The sequence below is a fragment of the Falco cherrug genome, chromosome 9 (assembly GCF_023634085.1).
Source record: "Falco cherrug isolate bFalChe1 chromosome 9, bFalChe1.pri, whole genome shotgun sequence".
In the NCBI taxonomy this organism is placed as follows: Eukaryota; Metazoa; Chordata; class Aves; order Falconiformes; family Falconidae; genus Falco; species Falco cherrug.
In genome coordinates this window covers 15,144,794-15,162,942 of record NC_073705.1, presented here as the reverse complement: position 1 = coordinate 15,162,942, position 18,149 = coordinate 15,144,794, and the positions used below count along the sequence as shown (strand labels likewise).

Genomic DNA, 18,149 nt, shown 5'->3' with positions numbered 1-18,149 from the left:
CAAATTTAATAATAAGCAAACTTAGTAATGATCAGATTTAATGACCTACCTTCTAACTTGTACTTACCTGTGTTGAATCACTCTGACTCTCTAGAATAAATTTATACCAGCTTCATCTTTTTTTTTTTTTTTTTTTAAGAAATCAATCTTTCCAGCACCCAGCAATTACATGTTGCCTCCTAAGAGACCCAAGTGTAGTCCCATCCTAAGAGAGAATACAAGACTCGGAGTCATGTTTGTCTGATTGGTTTTTAATTCAGTGCTGGAACAGTCTGTTTACCAAGGAACTTTCAAGGTCACATGAAATCCACCTAACTTAAAAGTAATTTTCTTTCATTTTGCTTCTTGCAAGCTTCATGGCATTCTGGACCTATTATTTACCTCCCTCTCCTTCTACAGAAAAAAAACCCAAAGAAACAAACAAAAAAAATACCTCCAGGTTTTCAACCCTGGAATAATTTACTATTTTAAAGAAAAGTATCAAAGAGATGAAAAAAACGCCGCTGTTTGTAACAGGAAAATCCAACATGATTGCCCAGAAAGGGGAAGTAGTTGAGGTTTCAGGCACCTCAGCCAACACCAAGCACATGGTCAAAGTATAGGCCAAGGTAGAAAACCAACAGAAGATTCTTCCATTCTCCTGTGGAGACAAGCAAAGGAGTAAGTAGTCCAACAGCATTGCTTTATTTCTGCCGTGTGATTCTGTTGAATGGTCCAAACACTGATGGTCATCTCCTTGGATTCGGTTCTATCCAGGTAAATGCCCTTATAGGAAGAATGCTGCAAACAGCACAGTGTTTATCAATAGAACAGTAGTCAATTGTTTATTTCATCCACCTGCCAGCTGTCATAGGTGAGCCTGTCTGCTTGCCTGGATGTTAGGCAAAATGTTGTCAGTCTTTCAAGCTTAAGTGATTACTTTTTCATACTTCTCTGGAATTACATTTTTGTTTTTATTTTTTTTCTTTCTTTCTTTTATGGCAGAGCTTCCTTCTCTGCCTAATTTGGAACTAGTTTGAATCTTTGGAGTTTTCTTAAATAGATTAGGGGGGATGAATGCCAGACCCTCACAGGAAACTAATTCTTGTAGGTCCTTTGAAAAGCTCAGCCTTGAAGACTGACTTCTTCATGCTGGCCTTGATCAAGAGAGGCCAAGCTGCAGAGGAAACTGCGAAGGGAATATTGCACTGCTCAGCCTGGGGCTGTCTGGCATTTTGAGGGCACAGACTAGAAATAAAACATGACTGACCCCACCATAATCACAGCCACCCCATACAGACTCATATTAAGCCACATCTGGCAGTAAAAGATAAGCATTATAATGCCGTTGTCATGCTTGTGTCCTGCTCCCATGGCATTGTTTGCAGAGTCAAGGGCTCACCGCAGCCTGGGAGAGCCATCACCCTGGGGACTGGAGATAACTCCTACTTTGTGCAGCCCATGAGTGGGACAATTAGGCTGAGAAAAGGAAAGGCAAAACAAAATGCCCAAACCAACAGCTCCGATGTAGGAGTATCGGTTAGGCTTCTGGAGGACTTTGAGCAAAGTTCCTTATGCTAACACAAAACTTCTTTTACCTGAGCGAGGCCTAAAATCTATCTGTTTCGGTTCACACTCATTCTAACCACTAATAACAGCTGTCTGCAACACACATAGGGGTGTCCAAAACCACCTGTTTCAGTGATTGTGAGGTGCTTGGATGAAAACAAGAGGCAGAGATGTTTCTAGGAGGATGTCATTGTATATACAGCAAAATCCAAGAGAGCAAGAAGGCTCTGGGAGTTTCTTTCTCTAGCTGGGGATCCTAAAGACATTGGAGAGTCAATAACATGCAAAAATGCCAGGTCGAGGACATGAAGTAATGTTTGTGTCTTACTGTTACTGAAGAGGGTGGTGTTGCCTCTGGAAAAGCTCTGTCTGCTCATCACTTCTGGGAGCAGCTGATGGCTTCTGAGCTATGATCTCTAAAAAAGGTAAAGAACCACTGAAGAGAAAGAAGCTGGTGCCTTCTCCTTGTCCAGTTCCCAGGGAGCAGCGAGGCTGGTCCTGTTTGCTTAGTGTGCCCCGTGAGTGGGATGTGTTAACTGCCCTGCACGCCCTGCAGGCAATACATCCAGCAGCAGGAGGTGCTGGGGTGTTCTAGTTAGCATGACAGTTATCGGCTTTGTTCAGTGTCTTCCCACTCTGCTTTTTTCCTCATTTTCAAACAGATTCTGTCTTGATCATTACTTAATGCATTTAATTTCTTTTTGGTTTCAAGTGCCAGCCCCTGAGGTCTCTACTGAACTGGTTTCTTCACTTACGTCCTTTGGTTGCCTTGGCCATTTGAAGATGGTGAATTTAATTTGCTCTGATGGCCTCTCTCTTTCAGACTTCTCTCCCTGGGTAGAGATGCTCATGCCCTTGGATTCTCCTAGCCTCTCTGCTGGTGTGGTGCGGGGTCTGGGTGACGTACCCATCCAGGCTTTTTAATTTTCCTTGCTTCAGTATTTTTTCCCCCAATTTTTTTCTGCTTCCCTGGAGGGGTCATAGTGCTAATGAGCACTGAGACATTCCCAGTGGCTCCCTCTCTCTGACATGCATGGCCTTGATGGTGAGCTCGTTAATGCAGACTCTGACAGGCCATGCATTTTCTCAGATATAGCCATGTACAAATAAAAGTTATCCCTTTATTGTTACAGCGGGGAAGGCCTGAAATGTGAATATCTGCCTCCCTGAGGCTGTCCTTCATCCCTCTGTTTCCTCTCACCTCCCTTCCCCCTTTAGACATTAGCACTTCCTACCCCTTCCAGCCATTAGGGACTAGGCTCTTCAGTGCTTTCACCAGACATTAGAGAGCAGACTCCCCTCCTCTGACCTGGCAGGCATTTTCCTGGGTATGTTCCACATTAGCATGGGCTGTCTACACTGGCGAGACGTTAGAGCATAAACAAGTGCCTTTCCCCCCACTACTCAGACATTAGGTCATAGTTTCTCCTTATCCCATCTCTGCATACAGACTCTTCCTCCTCCTTGCTAAGAGGTTTATCATCTTTCTGAAGCCCTTAAAAGCTTCCCCACTGGCAGAAGTTCAGGTCCTTGCTAGGGATTTCCCCAGAGGGTCAGAAGACTCTACTAATCCTAACTGTATCGTGGGGTGCCATCGTAATCCTGGTCAAGTCTTTGCAACTCCTTCACCTGGAAAATGAGCAGGCAACAGTGCAGTATTTCTCTTTTATAAAGTGCCCTGAGACCTGTGGAGATCTCCCCTCTGCTTTCCAGGCAGCGGCATTGGGACTGTGCTGTCACTGATGGCTCTGTGGAGCAACAATCAGTGAGACGGCATCTGAGAGAGATTTCTGGAAGGAAAGATTGTAGTGCCCTTTTGCTCACATAATCCATGAATCCAAGGCCTTGGTAGATCCTCCAAAAATTCACAGATTGAAAGGTTTAGTGGTGACAAACAAATGGGAGTATGCTTACTTAGCCCAGTACCATGAATTCAGTTTTGACCAACAGCAGCTTCTTCTGCAGAAAATGCAATTGAGCTGGCATTGACAGCTAGCAGAAAACCTGTTCTTGGAGGTGTTTCTTCACAGACTTCAGGAGTTACAGGTTGGATCATTCCCTAAGGCCACAGCAATACTGTTGCCTGAAAACATCACCTTTTTTATCACCTCAATAGTTCTAAATGATTTCACTAGCTATATCCATTACTTTTAAGTCTATTTTCCAAAACTGTACCATAACCTTGGCCTCAGGTGCATCTTACAGCATGGAGTTCTATAGCTTGCATGGAAGATTGCTAGTATTAGAGAGTTGCTTTCAATGTAAAATATCCTGGATCTGAGGAAGCCAAATTTAAAATGTGTTTGTGGTCATTAATCAGAAAGCTTAAAAATAACATAACGTTGGCTTGACCAATCCTAACCAATCAACAGCACACAAAGAAAGAATACAGCCAAATACTATGTAAAACCTTTTTTTAAAAAAAAACCCAAACAAATGCCAAACTTGAAAAATGTTACTAAGTAAATTCAAATAATGCATAAATTAGAGGGAATTGCAACTGGCTCGTGGATATTCTATAAGCAGAAGATAAGCATCTAACTTAGTTGCATAAATTATTCATCATAACATATTTGCTCAGCTTTTCTCATCGACTATGAAAGCCACACATCCAGGCATTTGGAGAGTACAGTAGAGCTGAGCATTCACCTCAATGATATGCCCTAACAGTAGGAAGCCCTGGGGGGAGGGATGGCATGCACAAAAGGCTCCTTCACTATGTTTTAGATGTGGCTTCCACTAAGGACTTGTCTACTCCATGCATGGGGACTGCAATTGTCCCTTGGCAGCAAGGTTGAAGATACTGCAATGAGTTCTTTTAAACCCCCACTTTTGCCTCCTGTCAGTGGTACCATGAAATGCTGTTGGACCTCATGCAAAAAATTAACCCACTTTTCCTTTGGACATACTGTTTATCACATTTTCATTCTCTATTCCTACCAACTCCCACCTTCATTGCCCACTGCTTTCCAGCCCATGGTCTCAATTGTAACTGTTTGCCCTGCCCACCTCCACAGACTGAGTGCAGACACTGCTAAGCTTTGGGTGTTGATACATCAACAGGGTCCTACCTGGTCAGTTGTGTGTTTCGACTCCATGGTCTTTGCTTTGGAATAGATAACTTGGCAGTAGCAAAAGCAAACTCCGTACATTGTTGGTGAAAATGAAGCATTCCCCCAGCCCTTTCTGAAAACATGCTGGCTCTGGAGGACTCTAGTCCCTCGTGACGTCTCTTTGGGAAGGAGGCACAGATGGCATTTTTCCTATGCTTGCTAGTTGTGTTCTTTATAATGGGAATCTCTATTTATTATAAAACCTTGACTGTCTTTTAGCATCCAGATCTACATCTTCCCATGCAGCGTAACTTCTGAAGGGACCATTCCTTCCTCACATGAAGGGTATTTCCTGGTGTAGCAAAATCTGGAATTGCAACTCTGGTTGGGAATGACTAAAGCAATCTCTCCCTGTAGTATCAGAGATAAGGTTGTTTGTTTTAATATACTTTTAAGGTTTTATGTATCATTAAAATCAAGTGTGGGACTCCCAAATATCCCCCTTCCAGAGTTAGTAAGTATGTGACTTTTACACTCTTCTTGCACAGCAGACAAAATTTCTACATTCTCCTCCACACAGTGAATACACAAACAGTGGTAACATACTCATTGTCTGCAGACAACTTTGGAGCTAACGAAGCAGGTTTTCTTCACTCCTGGTATCAAGATCCTGGTGTATGGGGGTTTTCTAATTTGGGTTTACGTGGGTGGTGGGATTTTTTTGCCTTTTGACAGAAGTTTCTTTAGGAAAGACCGATCTTTCTGTGGACTTCAAGGTTTGACACTAATGACACTTAGGATGTGGTAAGAAGGTTGTTTCATTCTGGCATTTTTACTTGGCTTGTGAAAGTCTAGGAGCTACAAAGGAGGAATTAGTTCAGGTGTAAGGAGATATTTTGAAGTAAAGAGCTGGGATTTTGCTATTTTAATGAATGCAACTGCCGTTAGGCAGCCTGAGGTGATGTGATGGGGTGCAATCAAAATAAATACAGGCATAATTGCATTAAGTAAAATAACTGAATGCATACAAAGTGGACTGGGTGTAGAATCAACCTGGGGAAAAACGATCTGGTTTGTGATCCTGGCTTTGCAACTGACTTATTACATCTCCTAAATCTGCCCGCATGGCAGGTTCTCTACCAGCAAAGTGGGATTGCTGGTGCTGGTTGACACATGCTGATAGGAAGAGCCACACCAGTGTTAGGTATTGCTATTCCTATTGTGTTAGTTTTGACTGGGTGTTATGGATTAACACGTGCTGGCCATTCTAACAGGCTCCGACCCTAGGATCCCACTCAGAATGCAAAGTCCAAGTGAAGGTTTCCAATTAGTCTTTTATTAGTTCTTAGATTACAGCTTAAGCTGGGCGCCTCCAGAGAGGGGCCCCTACCCCTCTGAATGATACCCATACCACCCATCATGCAATCCCCAAATCCAGCCCCAAGCCCAATTACTTAATTCTGGTCAGTGGTCTCTTGATGGCTTATTGGTTTTCACTGTTGCTGGGTGGCCTTCTTCCGAAGCTACTTCATTCTCTTGCAATTGTCTCCTTGGTTCTTATCATCTTCATTCCTCTCGTATCTGCTAAATTCAGCTAGTTCTTTCTTAGCAGCGATAATTTTCTAAAAAAAAGTTTACTATGTCAGCTTTTGTGGCCTAAGGCTTCATCTACTTTAGCTGCTCATGCTAAGCCACTAATGCTAAACGAGACTATTCAGAGGGAATGCAGTTAATCATACTTCTTCTGTAACACTGGGACGGAGTCCGTGTTTCCCACAGCAGCCGGCACGGGGCTGGCTGGGATTTGTGCTGGAAGCAGCGCTGCTCACACAGGGATGGTTTAGGTCCTGCCCAGCAGAGCTCTGGGAGCCAGGGGCTTCTCTGCCCCTCCCCCCACCCCACAGCAAGCGGGCTGGGGGGGACACGGCCGGGACAGCCGCCCCCCTGCCCCGAGGGCTATGCCGTGCCATGCGGTGCCATGCTCGGCATGGGAAGCGGGGGGCAGAAGGAAGGGGGGGCGCTGGGATGGTGGCGTTTGCCTTCCCCAGTGCCCGCCAGGCGTGCTGGAGCCCTGCCGCCCTGGGGGTGGCTGCGCCCCTGCCTGCCGTGGGGAGCGGGGGGGTCCCCGGCTTCGCTTTGCTGCCCTGCGGCTTCTGCTTCACCTACTGCCCTGCCCTGGCGCAGCCCACGAGTTTTCTCACTTTTACCCCTGTGATTCTCTGCCCCGTCCCACCGGCGGGTGAGCGGGGCTGAGTGGCCGGCTGGGGTTCAACCACGACACCTATTACCTAAATGAAATTTATGTCTTAAACCTGAGTTACAGGAGTAAGTGAACAAAAAGTGATAGAGAAGCTTGTGACTTGATTATCCGCAAGATAGTTTAAGATAGCGCAGATGTGTTGTAGGACAATAGTTATAAAGAATACCCTTTTAAGAAGGACTCAATATTTTTCAAAGGACTTTAATAGGTTTCTCATCTTCTAGATGCTTAGCTGGTGATGAGTTTGAGGCCTGATTTTTACATCACAGGTGTGCAAGGTTTTCTCTAGGCATTTCCCTTAGTGTTGTTTCAAAATGGTTACCTGCAATAAAGAGCTGCTTTTGTAAACATTAACTTTACTTTTTCCCAGTTGGTATCAGTTTAAAAGAAGGGATTTGAAAATCACTTTATAGGTCTTTTTTAAAAAAAGGGGAAGAAAACCAAGCAAAACCTCCATTTTCATTCAGGCCTCAGCTTATATCTAAATCGATTCTTTTAGACAGTTTATCAAACATACTGTTTTTCAAAATTACCTTTTGCTGCACTCCTGGTGCTGAAAGATTAAGGTGTTCAGAGAAAGTGTTTCCTTCAGTCTTGTTTTCAAAAGCATGCTGGGAAGGTTAGTGGACACAGGGATGTAGCAATGATTGGACTGGTCTGGATCTACAGCCTGACCAGCTCTTTTGCTGACAGAAACCAGAATCTGCTGTTTTACGGAGAGTTCTAAGACCCCAAAGGGTGCGAGGGTGGAAGGACCAGCCTGGTGTCTCACTAGGGGGATGCAGCCTTCTGCCAGACATCTCTGGAGCCTACCTCCTCACCAGCCCAGACCTGGTCCTTGCAGCATATTGTTATTGTGCAGTAATGCCTCACTTTTCTCCTCTCCATTCCCCTCTGTCCAGCCTTGTGGCCTCACGTGTGTATCCATGTGGGGGTGTCCAACAGGATCATCTCCTTCTCCACCCTTCTTTCCTGCCCTCAGTGGTTCCCCCAGCCCCTCCAGACTCGAAGCCTCACCCGTGTTGTGTTCCTGTGTTGTCATGTAGGGAGTTTGCCCGTTGGAAGGTGAGGAACACAGCCATCGAGCGGCGGGACCTGCTCCACAACCCACTGCCCCTGATGCCTGAGTTTCAGAGAAGCATCCGCCTCCTGGGCAGGAGACCTACCACGCAGCAGTTCATTGATACCATCATCAAAAAGTACGGCACCCACATCCTCATCTCTGCCACCCTGGGAGGTAGGTGGTGACCTGGGCTGTTTTCTTCTGGGGGGGGTGGCACCGGAGAGCCCCTACGGACCTGGGCCACGCTGCTGGAGGCTGGCTGGCAGCACGGAGCCTGCCTGTGCCCCCCAGCCAGCGCCTGGCTCATCGGTAGGCACCGTGAAAATCCCCCGAGTACGGAAAGCCTTTGCAAATGAATTCACAGCACAACGCGTGTGAGTTCGGCATCTGTGGTACGTGTGCACCTGTGCTCCTCCAACAACAACGTGTGTGTACTGGTGTGCGTCAAGATAAACATGCTTCATTTAGCCGGGGAGCCTGGCTGTCATTCCTGCACCTCTGTCCTTAATTTGACAACAGACTCTGTTGGTCCCTCTTTTTGTCAGAATGAAACCAAATGCAGGGGGGGAAGCATCCTTTCTTGCTGGAACCAGAGGAATTTTAAAGAGCTCAAGGAAAAGGGAGTTCAAGGAGTTGGGCAAGGAGCGTGTGCAGCATGGGAAGAGACGGCCAGGAAGGCCTGTGCTGAATGCATAAGCGAAAGCAGTAATGTGGAGTAGACTTTTGAAAAAAGCAAGAGTTGAGTAAAATTCCAAATGTATATGCAAGGACCGCAGAGAGGTTTGTGTGTGCCAGCAGAGTGCGTTGGGGATGACACCAGACGGTACCGTAGGGCCATTAACCCCTGAGTCTGTGCTGCTGTCGGTGCTGCATAAACATTTCAAACACTGAGTACTGAAAACAGGAGGGGTGAAAATCATATGCTCCTCCTGATGCTTGCTGCTGATCTTTTTCTTTTTTTCTCTCTTGTATTATTTTTACCATTCTTTACCCCTTCGGGGTGTGCATTTAAGTGCCTTTCTCTTGAGATCTGTTTATAAGAGATTTTGCAGTGGTGGAGGGGTCTTAATTTTAACATCTATTTTATTGCTGTTGCTTCTTCAATCTACCTGACCTCCAGCTTTGCCACATTGTGAAGTTTGTAGTAAACTTTGAAGAATTTCTGGCCATCTGTCTGTTCCCAAAGCATTCTGAAGACACTGGGATGAGACGTAGATGAGATTAGATGTGTGCAAATGATTCATGGGCAAATGAGGTGGTAGGTAAATTGGCGCAGTTCCATTGAAGTCAAATGGCCTCTCGTGTGGCAAATGTCCTTCAAATATCCTCATGCTGCTCTTCCAGTCCAGGCACTCAAACTGTTTGCTCCATCAGCAAGAAATGTAAGAGAAAGCAGGTTTCCATGCATTAATACAAGTGACTGCCTGCATCAGGCCTTAATGAAGTCTGTGTAAAGATAAACTCCTTTTTATTGAGGAAACTGTTTTTCAGGACAGTATTTTACAGAGCTGAAGCCAGCCAAGTTAAAATCCAGTAAAGAGTTCTTTTTGTGGGTTTACTTTTCTTTCCATTGACATGCCTTTTTCTTCTTGCCACTCACATTCGTGGCAATTCGAAATAAGAAAGACCTTTGATGGTAAAATATATTTTTAATTTTGCCTGGGTGAGGTTGTGAATTATGCACAGGGGCTTGTTTCTTGTCCTGATTTTACAACACAACAATTTTAAATATGCAAAGGCTTGTAATGAGAACTGGTGTTGGAGAGGAGTGCTAAATGCTCCATCAGCCTAGTGCACGGTGAGTAATGGTAGGGGAGAAAAGGAGGATTTATCTTGGCAATGGCAGTCCTGGAGAAAATGTAGATGAAGCTGGGCATGCATTATGCAAGGAGGACACACTCTAATCAGTCTGTGGGCTGAACAAGACCACTGGGATATAAAACCAGACGTGTACTGGCACCCTTGCTCTCCCAGGACCCCACATCTCCTCAGAAAACTCACTGGAGTTCTGCTTTGGATCACAGTTGTTTGTGACTTAGCTTGATGTCTTATTAGGTTGCAAACAAGTGACAAACACGCAGGAAATTGTTCTGCTTTTAAATGCCAGCTGTTGCATGGACCCCAGGAGGCTGGGTGATGGATCAGGCCAGCCCACCAGTTTCACACCTGGCCACATGAGGAACAGCTCCTGATGCTTTTCAACCTACAGAGCAGCCTGCTTCCCCTGGAGCCTAATAAAAAACCAGCTCTGCTCCAGTTTATTTCTGACAATGGGATTGGTGAAGGGTCATTTTGAGGGCATCCATGCTCTGGCATGGAGCACACAGAGCTGAGAGCTAATTTGCAGGGAAAGCCCTGAAGGAAAGACAACTTTGAACATAGCATCAGCTTAATAAACGAGAAATTAAGACTTAATAATGCAGCAAAAGTCTGTTAACCTCTTTTGATCTAAGAGTTGCTTTCTCATGCACACGCTCCATGGGGATGCTGTGCTTTCCCAGGTCTGCACACATGTACACAAAATAGGATTCCAGCAACAGTATTTCAGCTCAGCACCCTTCACTCCTAGGCACAGTATTTGTCCTTCAGGGAAAGCATCGAATCTCATGGGCTTTACTTTCCTGCTTTCTTCTTCTTGCTCGCAGTGGAGGGGTCCAAACACCCCAGGGAGGAAAAATGACAGTTTTTGTGGGGAAATCGCTGATCTCCACTGCCCTAGATTACAGGTTTCTCCTCTCTGATGTCTAGGAGCAGGCTGAGTTGCTCATTGCCTACTTCATGTTATCTAGGGACCAAAAGCTAATGGTGGATCTCCTTGTGAACCAAACCCGGTGTTATTGCCTGATGCAATTCAGTCCAGACTTCCTGGTTGCTCTCTGTCCAAGGCATCTCCAATCTCAGCATTTGTCTAGCTAAAATGAACTAGTCTGGACTGAAAAGTCCTGATTTTTTGTGCCTTGACTATTAATATAAAGCATGATATCTTTCCATAAAAAGCAGTTTTTTTCTCGTTGCTGGTGGAATTGAAGAAGAGTTGATGCCTGGATCCAGCAGGTTCCTCTGAGAACCGCAGCTAAGGAGAGAATTATTCCAGGTTTTCCCTCATCTGTCACAACCTGGCAAAATGGTGGCAAAGCATCTTTTAAGTCTGCTGCATCTCTGTGCAGTTAAATGCTTCCGTTACATGAGAGATTCAAAAGTTTTGGCTCAAAATACACTTTTACGCCAATCCAGCCTATCTTTCCCCAAGCCTTTTGGCTAACTCCCACTCAGATGTCCTTTCAGTGGCAAACTAGTTGCCTCATGAAAATTCACAGAGTCTGACCTTCCTTCAAATCCCCGCTAAAGCTCACCTTAAAGATGAAACCTGACCAGGCGCTGACAGCAGCCAGGCAGCTGGTGTGCGGTGACCGCTGTTTCTCACACTGATCACAGCCATCTTATTACCTTGTGCGCTGCCGGCTGTTTGCTGTAGACACCTGTTGTGTCTCATCAGATATGTGGGCTTTAAATCCTCCGGGAGAGGAACTATCTTTCTGCTGTTTGTGTGGATAGAGCCTGATGTACCAGAGCCTCGATCCCTGCCAAGGTCTCATCGCACCGCTCAGTGCACAGTAATGTTGATGGTGATAAAGGAAATCAAAGCTGGTCATTTTCCAGGGAAACTCATTTTGTGAGAAGTAACAATGATAATGCTGTTAACTACTACGTTGATTGTGGTCAAAAGATAGCATGTGATTTTTAACAAAATATTTGAGAAAAAGCTTTATATGCCAGACTTCTTCACTTAGCTCCCGTGAAGCCAATTAAAAGATTTCAACTGATCAATTCTTTTGATTAAAAGTATCTTCTTTCCACCAAAACTTTCAATTTTTCATCTCAAAACTGAAGGCTCAATCCTCAACATATCAATCGCTCGAGAAACTGAAATCCAATAAAAATATTTTGATTCATTTTTGGTTTGTGTTCAGGCATTTGGCTTCCAGATAAAAGCTGGAAAATTTCCAGGGAAAGCAAGGAGAAGGACTTACTGGGTTGGATTTTTTGCATTTATGTAATAAAAGAAATTATTTGGACAAATCAAACTATTTCAGATAATAAGAACCTTTAAGAAAAGTAACTTCCCTGTCTTACAAAAAAATAAGCAAAAATGCTGAAAAGCAAAATATTTCTTGGCCTAGAAAGTGGTGGTACTTTTTTTTTTTTTTTTACCATGCTATCATTGCCAGAGGCAACGTATTCATCAGTGGTTCATCAATCAAATCAGAACAAGTACCATTCCTCTCATTAAGAGAGCTATGTAGAAATGGCACATTCCTAGTGTAGGTGTCTGTTCTTTTCATTTATTAAAATCGGAGCTTCACACGTTAAGGATGCAGGATGGTATTCTGCCTTTTTACTCCTCCTATAGTCCCAGCCTTGTGTTAAGAATGAACTGGATTTTAATCTGGCTCATACAGCAGAAATTGAACTTCTAGGTAAATATTACTTCACACCTTTGTGTCCTTTTCATCTGCTTTTCATTACATACAGGATTCTGCTAATGTTTAGGATGTTTGGTGCTATCAGATCTTAACTGTTCCACTCCCGGATTCTCTGGTTACTGATTAAAAATCACCTGTCGTCCTTTATCTTGTACAGTATTTTTCACTCTCCACTTAAATTACCTGAATGACACTCTGAGAGGGGGGAAAAAAGCAGAAAGGATGGTTGGTTTACATCAACTTTCTTATTTGTTCTTTCCCCTGATCACTCCCCTTCACTCACCCCCCCGCCCTCACCCTTTTGTGGGGTCACTGGAGAGGTACAACTGGTGTTTATTTGTCCTCTTCACCCACCTACATAACTATGTCCTATTTGCAACTTAGATCATTTATTCCTTCTAGAAATGGGGTCAGAGAGAGACTTGCATAAAAGTGGCATCTTCTCCTGTCAGTTGTGCATCGTTCTAGAGCACTGCCCACAGAGAAAAGCATTCCTTGAGTGGGACAAATGGTACTGAATCCTTCCCAGCAGTTGTGTTAAAGCTATGATGGTTAATAAATGTCCAAAATAGTATCTACTCAATTCAGCGGAGCTGATCCCCAGCAGTGATGGACCTGGCCTTTCTGGCTGAATGGAGGAGGCTCGTATGTACTGCACTAAGGTTCTGGTACTGGTGAGGAAGGGTGGGTTCATTTAAGAGTGCTTTGTGTTGGGCTTTTCTTTCTTCAGGTAAGACACATGACATCGTATGTTCCTGTTAAGATGACCCTGCACAGCAGCTTGAAATCTCCTTTTCTTTCTGCTGCAGGAGAGGAGGCCTTGACCATGTACATGGACAAAAGCCGCCTCGACAGAAAGTCAGGCAACGCTACCCAGAGCGTTGAGGCATTGCACCAGCTTGCTTCCTCCTACTTTGTAGATCGTGATGGCACCATGAGGAGACTCCACGAGATCCAGATCTCTACCGGAGCAATCAAGGTACTGTATCTTGCCTTGGGAAGAGAAAGAAGACTGTGTGCCCATGCTACTGCCGTAGGGGTTGAGGGCAGGACATTGCCAGTTCAGTGTGATGGCTTTTTTGATCACAAGTTGTTTTCTTCCTGTGCTGATTTCCTAAGGTAAATTGGTTTTTTACCAGCCTTATTGAAGAATTTATTTCCCCAGAGCCAGTCATACATGGAAAGGGGTGGGCATCCAATGTGATGGTTGTCTAGGACAGGAGACTTCCACTACTGTGAGGCAGTGACCCCTGGAAGGAAGAGAGGGAAAAGACAATCCAGATCAGCAATGGAGGTTGGAAGGGAAAGGCAGGTCTGTGAAATGTTCAACCCCATGCAACCCAGAAGTATTTTCCTCTTGTGGGTATGACTGCTAAACATCTCTCAGATGAATTTGCTACAAGAAAAGGTGAAAAAATCAGTGTGGCATTGCTGAGGTACCTTGAATGAAACAGACTGAGAGACAGCTAGGGGGCTTGTGGCAGGCAGGGAGGCAAGCTGCTCAGAGCATACAGAACAGGGGAAATGGTTCTGCAGACAAAGGCTGCCTTCTCTGAAAGCAATCATCCTATACTGGGGAGGGATTTTATTGTTGCAGAGTTCACCTCAGGGAAGGTGATGTGGATGGAGTTGTCATTGTTAGCCATTTCTGAAAGGTTTCAGCTCTTGTTATTGTTCTGTGCTGTCTCATGGCTGAGTCTGTTCCCTTCTGGATGGGAAATCGTATTGAGATATTGAAACAGCGATGGCAGATAACCGCCCTTTGTGAATTCAGGAAGGGCAGCTCTTCTCCATGGCTGGAAACCATTAGCAACAACCACAGCAAGAGCACTGCAGGCCATGTGTGCCTCCACCTAACCTCAGCACAAGGATGGTCTGCACATATGTTGTGGGAGCACTAGGCACCACTGTGGGCTTGCAATCCATCTCTGTATCTTGCTTTCCAATAAGAGAAGCCAGGGAATAATTCCCCTACTTGCTTCTGATGTTCTCCAATGGAGATGCTCTATGAGAAACATCAATCTGCAGGACATCATTGCCAAGCCCAGAATAACATGTGGTACCATAAAGAAAGCAGGCACATTTCACTCTATTTTTTGCAGCTTGTGAGTGTGCCAGACATTAGTCGTGTCTGTTCAGTGTGGCACATTATTTCCCAATTAGGGAAGATGCATTTTGGATTGCATCAGCTGGTGACAAGCAGTCATCATATTACAAGGTCTGAAACTGCCTGGGGAAGACATGGTGCTGCAGTCAAAGGGGACACTCTGTTTTCTCCATCCTCCACAGGTAACAGAAACTCGTACCGGCCCCCTGGGCTGTAACAGCTACGACAATCTGGACTCTGTGAGTTCTGTCCTTCTGCAAAGCACTGAGAGCAAACTCCACCTGCAAGGTAGGGCACAGGAACGGGGGAGCTGGACATGCAGGGCATGGAGGGGGGGGATGAAATGAGAGAGGGGTGCCCTTTATTCTAGCCTGCTTCCATCCTCTGTTTGCTGCGATCACCACCTTTGCTGTAAGCTCACTGAAGCAGGACTGATGGCTTCTGGCGGCTTCATACGATGCTCAGCACAGCAGAGCCAGGGCTTGACAAGGGACTGAGCTAAAGGTGCAAAAGACTGCAGACTTGGACCCCAGTGAGGTGTCTGGGTGCCCTCTGCCAATGAATTTTCATGAACTTCTATGTATTATACATATATCAATATACATAAATGTGGCCTTTTCCATTAATATTGTAGGGATATTCCATCCACGTCTCTGTCCCTCCCAAATTGCTGTTTTGCGTAAGAGGTTTGCAGATCAGCTTTTGGGATTCTGTAATGACGGTAATCTTTGGGAAAAGTCACAAAGGTTTTATTTGGATGCTAGAAGCCATGGCTTCAGTCCCAGTTGGGGAACTAGTCCAGAAGTCAACAGATAGAGGTCATGACTGAATTAATAAATAAATACATGCCGGTTAGCAAGAAGTCAACTTCAGTACAAGGAGGAAATTCACTGGGCGTGTAATTTACTAAGGTTATTCCCAAGTTTTTGACAAAATAAGGAAATGTTGGATTTAACTGCTCATTTGCCCAGATGGTTTTATTTCTGGAATCCTTGTACTTGCACAAATTTTAATTTTTCAGATGAATGGGCTACATTACATCTTCCGCTTTGAGTATAATTTGGCAAGTGCTGTTTTAATCTTGGGTTCACAGAAACTGGGTTTCATTTACTGAGTCATGTTGTGGATATTATTATTGTTGTTATTATTTGCCTTTAAAAATAATAGGCAGGTTGTCTTCACTATTCCAGTGATTATCTAAATCACTGAGTTCAGGTTATTACCTAATTAACAACACACAATTTGAGGCTTTTTTATATACTGTGATTATGGCTGCTGGTAATGAAAACCCAAGGATGACACACCAGATAACTAGGTAAACAGCTAAATAAGCATACAGCTTGGTTTATAGCAGACAAACTGGTAAGTAGGTAAATCAATAGATCTCTATTGGCTATCTGATCCTACAAGATAAGAGAAAGAGCAAGATGCCAGGGAGGGGGAAAGAGGTGGAGGAAGAGTGAAAGTTTAGGAGAGAGGTGGGATGTAAGATGAGTGAGGCTGTGATTTCTGATGGGAGCAGACAGAGGACCTTTGGGGTCAACCACACATGGGTCTCATGGAGCTTCATAGCATAACGCAGCACAGAGAGGACAGACCCAAGCCAAGAGAGACAGCGAGGGAAGGGAGCAAGGTAAGGCTCTTCCTAATAGAACAAAGTGACCTTTAAAGCTACACCTGAGTTTTCTGCCTAATCTGGAGTGCAGTTCTTGGGATAATTACCCAGGAACCTTCCTCTGCTCTGAGAGGCCTCATTAGGAATTAGTCATAGGGCTGCAGGTAATGGATCGTGACCAAGTCTCCCCTGATCTGATTAGCAGCTGAGCATGAGCTGCTGACAGAAATCCACGTTACTACCTTCATGTCACTCTGGCTCTATAAACGAGCAGCTTCTTCATGACAGGAAGAAATTCTATTTCTGAACTTGCTGCAGCCCAGCCCTGAGAGTTGTGCTTCCAAAACTTGCCCTCTAGGAGATGCAATGGCTGGACCCAGATCTAAGCTACATATTCATGTCTGCATGTAGGGTTTGGGAAGGTCAGCCAGCCTGGAGATTTAGGGAAGGACCTGGATGCATGTGCAGTATCTGGTTCTGCACTTGTGGTTAAATGGACAGAAGAGCATCACTAATTTGTAAACCAGTATGCATGTGGACCCAGCATGCACGTCCATCTGTGTCAGATGCCTTCATTCGGGTGTATACACAGGTATATTAATCGCAGTAGCTCAGAAGGTTTGCCTTTTAAATAGCACGATCTAGGGACAGGTTCCCTGTCCTGTGCATGGGGAGGGCTGTGCACAAAGCTGGGGGGACCAGCCCGCACGGGGCTGGGGGAGATCTTGCTGTGGGCTGGGAACTCACAGGTGACTGCATTTATTTGTGCTTTGCATCCTCCTGTCCCTGCAACCAGCATGAAACCATCCCTTCACCTGCCTCCACCTCTGGTGTGGCTGATGCATGAGCTGCCTGTGCTGCCTGGAAAAGGAGTAAGCCGAAGCATGGGAGGGGAAGGTGCTAACAGCTCCTCAGCAGTCTGGTGGGAAATGGGAACATGTGTTCCCTAGAAAAGTGTCCTAGGCTGAAATTTGAAAATCTGAGTGAAAAAAAGCATCACTTTGAAAAGTTCTGGGAAATTAAAATTGCAGAGACACGTCCTCTTGGGCAGCGTATGTTAATATTGCAACGTGGCACTATTTCAATAGGGTAAAATCCTTCTGTGCTATTCTAAACACTGTGACATAAAGCCAGGAAATATTGCATAGGTAGTTTATTACACCAAATACGGTAATAGACTGTTAAATTTACAGTACAATTAATGTTAAAGTCTTTGCCAAGGTGGGCAGAGCAGTGATGACAATACAAAACATTTCATCTTTTCAGTGAAACAAAATGAGGGAGTATGAAAAATACATTTAGACCTTTCCCTGTCAAAAGTGCTTTTGGAGTCAACACACTCTCACAAAATGCTTCAATGAAACTGCATTTTCAACAGAGAACTCTTCTATGGAAAATGTCTCAAATAGCTCTAATTTAGAGCTGGGGAAATTTACCTCTTTTAATGCAGGAAGCTTTTTATATACAGTCCGAAGCCAAACATCTCTCTAATAGTTTTTCTGGGTAAATTAAGGACATGTTCCCTTGTCAGAAACTTCACATTCTGCCTGTAGTTAGCTAAGACAAACCAATACCAAATCAGTGTTGCTCTGAATTTTTAAAGAGGAACTTTATGCTTTACAGACTGGCAGAATTCCTCCTTCCGATCAATAAGTTACCTTCAAAACTAAGATATTCTCCCTAACACTTGCCACTAGCAAACCTACCTTCTGCATCTATTATCAGCTACTGAGGCTGCTGTGGAGGATAAGCCTATTCCTTGTGAGCTTAGAACAGTGGTCTCAACCAATATGGCCTTCTTGCAACCTCATCTTTGTCAAGATTACCTTAAACGATTAATCACACCTGTGCTTTACTGGCAGCTGTAATCAACTCAATTTCAGTAATATCTAGTTACTGGGCATGGTATGGAACTACACATGAATGGGAAGGGTACCAGGACTGAGATGCTGCTAGCCCAGTACTTGTACAACATCTTGCCAACATCTGCTCACAAGGGTGTTCAATACAAACCCAAAA

General features: G+C 44.6%; 1 protein-coding gene across 1 annotated transcript in view; it reads left to right on the top strand.

Moving 5' to 3' along the window:
* BRINP1 (BMP/retinoic acid inducible neural specific 1) overlaps positions 1-18,149 on the top strand; it is an 89,756-nt gene that overhangs the window by 53,329 nt on the left and 18,278 nt on the right. The window contains exons 3-5 of the mRNA XM_005441989.3: positions 7,908-8,098; positions 13,218-13,387; positions 14,698-14,803. Coding sequence (XP_005442046.1) covers positions 7,908-8,098; positions 13,218-13,387; positions 14,698-14,803 — 467 coding nt within the window. The remainder of the gene's footprint in view (positions 1-7,907; positions 8,099-13,217; positions 13,388-14,697; positions 14,804-18,149) is intronic.